The 8,684-nt window shown below is 52.7% G+C and overlaps 1 protein-coding gene across 1 annotated transcript; it reads right to left on the reverse strand.

Moving 5' to 3' along the window:
- Positions 1–1,339: 1,339 nt before the first annotated feature.
- LOC128268473 (protein artichoke-like) lies at positions 1,340–5,538 on the reverse strand. Its single transcript, XM_053005589.1, has 2 exons — positions 5,329–5,538; positions 1,340–5,090 (listed from the first exon to the last, which is right to left on the reverse strand). The coding sequence occupies exons 1-2, from the start codon at positions 5,346–5,348 to the stop codon at positions 1,457–1,459; spliced, it is 3,654 nt and encodes a 1,217-aa protein (XP_052861549.1). The 5' UTR covers positions 5,349–5,538; the 3' UTR covers positions 1,340–1,456.
- Between the last annotated feature and the right edge of the window lie 3,146 nt (positions 5,539–8,684).

Genomic DNA, 8,684 nt, shown 5'->3' on the forward strand with positions numbered 1-8,684 from the left:
CGCGGGTCCTCGCGCGTCGCGCTAACAACGAAAATGAGCAAAATCCACACGATCGTAATTACGCGTTGATAATCGTATAATAAATAGATGAATTATTATCCCGAACCAGTTTGGGTGCCCGGGGGCCTTTTCCGCGACTTTCCAACAGTGGCGAGAGAAATCCCGGGGTGGCAAGAGAAATGGGGCCCAAAAATCGTTCCCCTACACACCGTACCAAAATCAATTGTTTCACGTTTTTGCCAACCGATCCGAGCTGAATGGACTTCCTCGCTGGCGTTCGCCCCAAAAGCGGCTACTGGAAAGTGTAGAACCCGTTCTTTTCATTCATAAAACGACGGACCCCCACCAGCAGTTGGTTGGACGCCCGGTTTTTGTGGCCGCTTCGCTTCCTGGAGTCCACATTCACGCCGGCTCCCATCGTCCGAAATCCAATTCCCCAAATCAGTAACGCTCCGGAGCGCATCGGACGGGGAGGCCCCGGTCCGATCTCGGTAATGATGGCCTCCGCGATAATTAGCCAGGGCTTCCACGGGTGTCCCCCACGCCGGGATTGCCGGTTCTCCATCACTCACCCAAGGAAAGGGTGGCTTCTGCCACCGGCCACCGATCAGGGCCCAGCATGAGCACGGTGCGATGGGAAATTCTCACACCCAGCACCTTGGCCAACAATTATCGGAACGTCGAAAGTGCTGCTACTGTCAAGCTGAACGTCCACAAACAAGCATCTTTTGATGGTTGTTGCTTCCGTACGTCAAAACAGTCGACGAGACGCCGCACCGGACCGGCCAGTATAGAACTCAAACAGGTGAGTAATGGACTCTTGTTTAGCCGCACTCCCCATCCTTACGATTGTTTTGACAATAATGACGTGCTGTAAGTAAAATACATGACAGTGAAAATATCCTCAACAACACTGACAAGGTTGAACAACAATTAGAACCATTTTTTATTCTATTTTACTCTGCATCAGTCTTGCCGATTTATCAAACTCGAATTATGAACATACAACAAACGTATTAGAAACCTTTTTTCTCATTGCACTTCTATGTAGCGAATATTCATCACAAAGTAGGCTAAGATAGGTATAAAGGTAGTGTTTAATAAGATCGCCAGTTAGTCAGTAAACGGTAGTTAAAGCCGAAGGTTGTTAATAAAAAGATATTATTAAAGATATCATATGGCGACCGTGCAGCGTCACGAATCATGCAAGAAATAAAGGAAGTTGAACAAAACCAGTGTAACATCTACACTTTAGAAAACGATTGGACTTCAACAAAGTAGTTACCGTTCCGTGGTGTCTTTATGACTGAACTGAAACACCGGTGTCAATTTAACAGTAATCATCAAACATTCTTTATTTCAACTCTTACGAAATGTTACATTCACTCTTTTGCTGAACCAATAGCTTTTTCGCTTAGTTCTTTGAAACGGAAACCATCAGGAATCAGGGCAGTATTCACTGGCAGTACAGTGGGTTCAACCGCCCAACCGTACACGGACGGGCGTCCTCTTCGTCGGCCTCCCAAAACTTCAGATCCCGATCGGCAATGTACCGCTCCAGCTCGTCCAGGAAGCTCGTCTCCCACTCCGTACCATCGAGTCCGATCAGCTCGAGATCCTTGAAACTGTGCACCACCTCCTCGATCGGGAACTGCTGGAACGGGTTGCCACCGAACATGAACCCTTCGACGGCGGGGAAGTTCTGGAACACGCCCATGTCCAGCTCGGCCAGCTTGTTGTAGGACACGTCCAGTAGTTCCATGAAAGCGTGCACTTCAATATCCGTTCCATCCAGTCCCACGATGGCGCAGTGCGAAACGTTGAGTACCTCCAACACCGACATTGCCCTCGAGATCGGGCCCAACTCGAGCACGGTCAGCTGCTCGTTGAACGACACGTCCAGTGATTCCAGGTTGTTGAATCGCAGCAACGAGCCAAGCTCCGAGAAGTTGTTATTGGCCACCGACAGGGCGCGCAAGTTGTACGACGGTGAGTTGTCGCAATCGATAGCGTCAAGCTCGTTGTTTTCCACGTACAGCTCCTCCAGATCTTCCGTAATCCGTAGCGTCACCAGCTGGTTGTCGTCCATGTCGAGCTCGACCAGCGTTTTGGCGTACGCCGTTTGCTGCAGATCGAACGTGGTGAACTTGTTGGACGACAAATCGAGCAGCTCCAGATCGAGCGAATCGTGGAAGAGCTGAGCATCGAGACTGGTCAGCTCGTTGCCGCTCAGGTCGATTTCGCGCAGATTCTTCAGGTCATCGAACAGCACCGGGTCCAGCGTTTGCAGGTGGTTGTTGTCCAGCGACAGTATTCTCAGCGAGTACAGGTTGTGGAAGATGCCACTGATCAACCCGCTGGCCAGCCGATTCTCGCCCAGATCTAGCGTTTCCAGGTCGTACAGATTGTCAAAGATACCCATCGGCAGAGTGGCGAGCGCCATATTGGAGAGGTCCAGAACCTCCAGCCCCAGCAGTTTGGAGAATATGTCACGCTCTAGCTCACCGACTGGATTGCCCGACAGGTATAGCTCATCCAGACCGTCTAGTGGGTCGAAGAGACCCTTCTCGAACTGCGCCAACGCGTTGTTGCTTAGGGCGAGGGTTTGCAGGTTCGAAAGATCCTTGAACCATAGTTTGTTGACCGCCTTCAGGTGCTTGTTGTTGACGATCGCCAGGGTGTGGAGCTTGCGGATGAAGTGGAAAAAGCGCGGCGGCAGTGGCCCCGCCAGACAGTCGTACAGATGCAGCTCCTGAAGTCGTTGGTTGTTCTGTAGCAAGTCCTCGCCAAACGCTATCGTTCCCGGACCGATCGAGATGCGCTTCAAGTTGCCGAGCTGCTTGAACGTGTTCGTTTCGATCTTGCCCACCGGGTTGTGGTGGATGTGGAGCCGTTCTAGCATTTCCAGGCCCCGAAGTGAGGCTCCCTCCAGCCGCTGTACCTTGTTGTCGTCCAGGTACAGGCGCTCCAGTGTCGACAGTCCGTAGAATGGACTACCGCCCAGATCCGTCAGGCTGGCGTTCTCTAGCGAAAGTTTCTCCAACTTTCGGAGATCACGGAAACTGTTTGACTCCACCACGCCGAGTGGATTGTCCGACAGGTACAGTTCTTCCAGCTTCCACAGACCAGCGAAACTGCTTGCCAGTGGGCCCACCAGGTGGTTACCGGAAAGGTTCAGCAGCTCAATGTTGTGGTTGCGGGCAAACATGTTCGCCGGCAGGCTCTGCAGATGGTTCCCGTCCAAGGTTAGCTCCTTCAACCCTTCGAGTCGTTCGAAGCTTTCCGGTGCCAGCTCTTCGATCAAGTTCTCCGACAGGTATAGCTCCTTTAGCCGCACCATCATGCTCCAGCTTTGAGGGTCGATCGCACGGAGCCGGTTCCTCGTCATCGAGAGGGTCGCCAGCTTCGACAGTGCCCGCAGCGCATCCGGTATCTCGTCCAGCATGTTCCCATCCAGGTACAGTTCGTGCAGTTGCTTTACCTTGGCGAACATATTATCCGGGATGTCCTCGAAGTTGTTGTCCGACAGATCGAGCAGTTCAAGCCGGGGAAGATCCAGTACGGCCGGCGTCAGTATGGTGAGATCGTTATCGGCCAGGTACAGTTCCTCCAAACAACCCGACACGGAAGCAAACAACCCATCGGGCAACTCCTTTATGTTGTTGTTCTCCAGCGACAGTTCCTTCAGACTCCGCTGGTTCGCAAACAGTTCGGCCGGTATCTCTTCGATAAGATTTTCCTCGAGTGTCAAACTCCTAAGCTGCGTCGTGTCGTCCAGGAACCGCCCGTCGATACTACGGATGACGTTCTGCTCCAGCTCCAGTTTCTGTAGCCGCTCGGCGCCCCTCAAAGTGCCAGCCTTCAGCTCCTCGATCTGGTTCTCGTTGATGTACAGCTTCTCCAGTGACGTCAGCCCCACGAACAGGCCCCCATCGATCGACGACAAACTGTTGTCCTCCAAGTCGAGCGTCTCCAGGCGTCGCAGGCCTTCGAACGTGCCCGGCGATAGCTTCTGGATGACGTTACCCTCCAGCTGCAGGATCTTCAGACTGGCGGCACTCTTGAAGAGGTGCCTATCGAGCGCCCGGATTTCGTTGTGATGTAGCGCCAGGTCCTCCAGATTCCGCAGACTGGTCAGCACCGCCGGTTGCAGCTCTTCGATCGAGTTGTTGTTAAGCTTCAGAATCTCCAGATTGCCATTCCCGGCGAAGATGGTGTCGTCCAGCCGCTCGATGTAGTTGTCCGTGAGCACCAGTTCCCGGAGGTGCACGAGTGGCGCGAAAGTGTTCGGTGACAGCAGCTTCAGGTTGTTACCCTCCAAATCGAGTTCCGTTAGCGTAACGAGTGGACTGAACGCCAGCGGATCGATGGACGACAGTTCGTTCTCCTTCAGAATCAACTTGCGGAGACCCTTCAGCCCGGCGAACGTATTCCGGGACAGAGTCGTCAGATAGTTGTGGTCCAGGTGGAGTTCCCGGAGCTGCGTTAGCTCCTCAAACAGCCGATCCGGTAACGTTTCGGCATGATTGTGATCGAGATTGAGCTCCGTCAGCTGGTCTAGGCCGGCGAACAGTTTCGCCGGAAACTGGGCCAGCTTGTTGCGTGATAGGCGCAACGTTTCCAGATTGTCCAGTCCACGGAAGGCGAACTCCTCGACGGTGACAATTCGATTGCTGCCCAGATGCAAACGCAGCAGTTTCGAGGCCGGCGCAAACACGTCATCGGTCAGTGTGGTCAGATGGTTCTTCGGTAGCTGTAGATACTTGAGTTCGCCGGCATCCTCGAAGGTGCTCTTGTCGAGAACCTCCACGTCACAGTCTTCCATCTTGAGCGACACCACATTCTCGTTGTCCGCGAACAGTGACGGTGGGATGGTCGGGAGCGACGAGAAGGATATCTCGACCTCGGCAAACGCACCGTTCCCGGTGTCGATGATCGCTTCCGACACCTCCTCGGCGGTGTCCAAGTACAGGTTCCACAGTTTGCATTCTTGGCCGTGCTGGTGGCAGCTGAACGACGACTGCCCTGGGAGACCTAGGGCTGCACCCGCGAGCAGCACCAGCTGTACCACCGTCAGTATTATTAGGTGGCTGCAAAGAGGAAGACAAAAATAGAACACCCATTGCTCACTACCGATTCTCCCGTGTGGATGCACTTCCCGGCGCCAGTTAAAAGAGTACGAATTTAACTGGTGACTTTTATCGCCACCGAAAGGAGGGTCCTGGTTTAGTACACTTATCGAAACTTTTGGCAACCGATTGCCAAATCGAACCCAGGTGTCCCACTTTCCCACTTGGGACCACCGACTAGTCGCACAAGACTACGTACTTCCTACGTTGCGGTTTCATATTGTGAACCGATCATCGGGCACTACCGGAACCGGAAACTACCGCTACTACTACTACCACTACTACTACCGCTACTACTGTTTAGCTTCTTCTCGGTAGATCTTTTGGACGAAAGACCTCTGAGTCGAAGATCGTCGGCCGCGTTACGGTACGCGTTCCCTCAACTTTGCCGTTTTACGATGTCCCACGGCCAAGCATCAGAACGCAACTGACCGCCCGGTCCGGGCGCGAAATGCGCAAATTATTTGGTCACAAATCTACCGTGGCCGTCTACGAGCTGCCGTCGCCGCCGTCGCCACCGAGAACCTTCGTGGTGGTGCGTGGTAATTTTAAATCCGTCATGTCTTTCGCATTAAAATTTCTCATTTCACTCACCTTTTCACTGGGGCGGGGGCCGGCCACACCGACTTATTTGTAGTGAAAGTGAGGCGGACATAAAAAGAATCCACACACACCGACAGGAACAAGTGACCGACCGACCGACCGGTCCGCAAGTACGCCAAAATCCCAAAATTAACGGCTAAACGTTTGCGACACTCTCGTGGGGCGAGGATCGTGGGGTTGACATTTGCTGACAGCTGGACGGTTCTCGGTCGGGGGGATGCCGAACTTCCTCGGTCGACCGAGAAGGGTCTGTCAACTCCTCTGGCGGCTTCCGGACGGAGACTTTCAATCATAATCCTGCTGAGGATACGCTACCCAACAAAAAATCGAACAACGGACGTAGGATCGGAACCAAAAACCGCGAGGAGGCGAATGGCGTTTGTTGTTTGTAAATAATCGTTAGCGAAACGATCGCTAGCGATCGCTCCGGCAGCTGATGGGGCTATGTTTATTATTACACAACACCGCACCGTTCTATTTTGGTCCACGGCGCGTCCATGTGTCAACTCGCGCTCTCTCCGTTGTTGTGTTTTAATTATCAACACGCTGGGTGGGTGCGCTGAGCCTGGGTCCGGCACACACCTCTCTCTCTCTCTCGGTCGGAAGTGGCAGATGTTGTAGAGATCGGCCAAAAACCAACGCAAAAAAGAAGTGTACACTTCTTGGTGTGCCCCATCAATTAGACCGCGCGTTTCCGCGTGCACGGTTATGTTTATTTTTGACACGCAAGAAGTAGAAGTGTCTTAATCTTGTCCCGCGGAAGATCAGAACGTGTTAATAATGTGACCTGTCGCTGTCAACTCTTCAGATAGTTCGGTTTAGATCGAACGCTACGCAATGAAAATGGAAATACACGACATCACCGACACAATGTTTCAGGAGTTGGCCGATAGGTCGACCCCCGCAGCTTATTACGCGATGGCGTCTCCTTCGAAAGCGCATCATCATCGATTCGTTGGCCCCCTTCTGGCACTACGCTGTGAGGAAGCAATACCAAGAGAGAAATAGAACCTAGAAAAGGGAACCCAAACGACCAGATTCATCTCGCTGGTCCAGCTACTATTAAATGGCCACGGCAAACGGCCAACCTGTAATTTGTGTTGTGGGCACCCTGGCTACCGTTTTCGTCCCGGAGTCCATCCCTCCGTCGCAGGGGCTGCTAATGTTTTATCGTCGAATAAACGAAATCCATCATCAAATCAAAGAGACCCCCATTAGGATGCCGAGCACCACCACCGGGCATTGCACGCACCGCGGGCACGGTACCTTTCTTGGCCGGGGGAACGTGAAGGCAGCGAAAGCTCTCAGGTGTAGCAGAAGTCTAGCCATCAGCTAAATCAGTCAACATTGTGAATTATGAAAATCGTTTTTCTGCGTCCCAGATACATATTTAGATCAGGATGGTTTCTTTTTCCAATAGTATTTGTGGACAACCTCAACTAATTTGGAGTTACCTCTTTTTGGGTAACTTCTTCATTTAATTCTTCCAATTCGAAAGTAAAGCCTTGGGCGCCCCCGCTAGGAGGATCGACGTGAATCCCTGACCTTTGGTCCGAGTCAACCGAATCGTCATCTGTGTCGTCCTCCTCGGCGTACGGGCGTACGAAGCGTGATGGTGTTGGACCATAAATTGACCGTTTTCTGCCAACTCATCGTCCACCTCGGCTCAGGCACCGGTGAAAGCAGAGGAGCACCCAATCTGGATCAACGCCATCGCCCGGCGGAGCGCTATTCGTTCAATCAATTACCGAAGAGGTCCCGGCAACCTGGACTCCCGGGGGTGCAGAGCTAGGGCACAATAACTCATCCCCGGGGTCGCGACTAGTCCCGCCATCTTACGCCACTCGAGTGGCTCCCGCGATACTTTCTACCGTCGTCCCCGTCGGACACGATGATTTATTATCGCGTCCCAGCATCGGCGGAGCTTCGCAATTCATCTTCGCGCCGGACACTCTCGGGGTGTGCTGCCGCCGGGCTGGAGCGAACGAAGAACGATGAATGAAAAGGCTTCCCGAAAGGGGTGGCAGATCGCGTCGGTTGATATCGCCGGGACCCGGGACCGGGTCCGTGGGACTGAATGAAGGACCTAGGACCTACGGTCGCCGAAGTGTACCGAAGTTGTTAATGGCCCCACCGAGCGGCCAGCCGGCCGGCCGGCCGTTAAGTGACCGGAAATCGTCGCCATGCAGCGCCAGGAACAGCGCACCCGCGCGGTGCACCCGTGTGGTTTGGACGTGGACGGGACCTCCGACGTCCACGGAGCGCGCAAGATGCGAGATGATGATTGCGCCGTTCACCCCGAAGGTTCAGGAAACCATTCAGAGGAAACCTCACAGAGGTCCCTCACGGAAAGCTGCGCCGAGATGCGCCGTGAGTCGACAGATTTGTTGCTACCAGCTTTTTCGTCCATTCTACCCTTCTGCAGTGTTCTGCAGGACATCGGCCAAGAGCCGACCGATCGACGAGGAAAAAAAGCTGTCCGTTGTCATAATTGAGCAATCTGTGTTTCATTTCTTACACTCAATGGGACGCGGGTGGCGATTTTCTTAGCCGAGATAATGATGCTGTGACGCTGGATGAATCTCTTGAAGATCTCTTATTTTTCTCTTTTTTCGCTGGGAATTGTGTCAAAGTCAAAGACGACTCTATGTTTGGTTTTCGGAAAAGCTGCATTTTGAGAAACACAAAAGAAATATTAGAGTCATAGAGATAGTCCTTGTTGGCAGGGATTGTCCTTTCTACGGATTGATTTCTCTATTGTTTTTAGATATCTGGCCCCGCCAATTACATAAATCTTAATAGTAGCCGTAAATAAATAAAAGTTGCGAAAATAGGACGCGTATCGAGGGAGAGCCGAGCTGACTCTAAGGGTTTTCTTGAGAATGGTAACTTTATTAGAGCAGAGCTGAAACGTCAATTTGCTCAGTGCAAACTTCTCAGTTGTTCTCCTTC

The sequence above is a fragment of the Anopheles cruzii genome, chromosome 2 (genome assembly GCF_943734635.1).
Source record: "Anopheles cruzii chromosome 2, idAnoCruzAS_RS32_06, whole genome shotgun sequence".
NCBI classification, from domain to species: domain Eukaryota; kingdom Metazoa; phylum Arthropoda; class Insecta; order Diptera; family Culicidae; genus Anopheles; species Anopheles cruzii.

Coding starts and splice junctions, on each gene's coding strand:
- LOC128268473 (XM_053005589.1), bottom strand. CDS start 5,348: ATGAAACCGCAACGTAGGAA. Junction 5,091..5,328: donor ATGAAACCGCAACGTAGGAA/GTACGTAGTCTT, acceptor TCCTCTTTGCAG/CCACCTAATAATACTGACGG.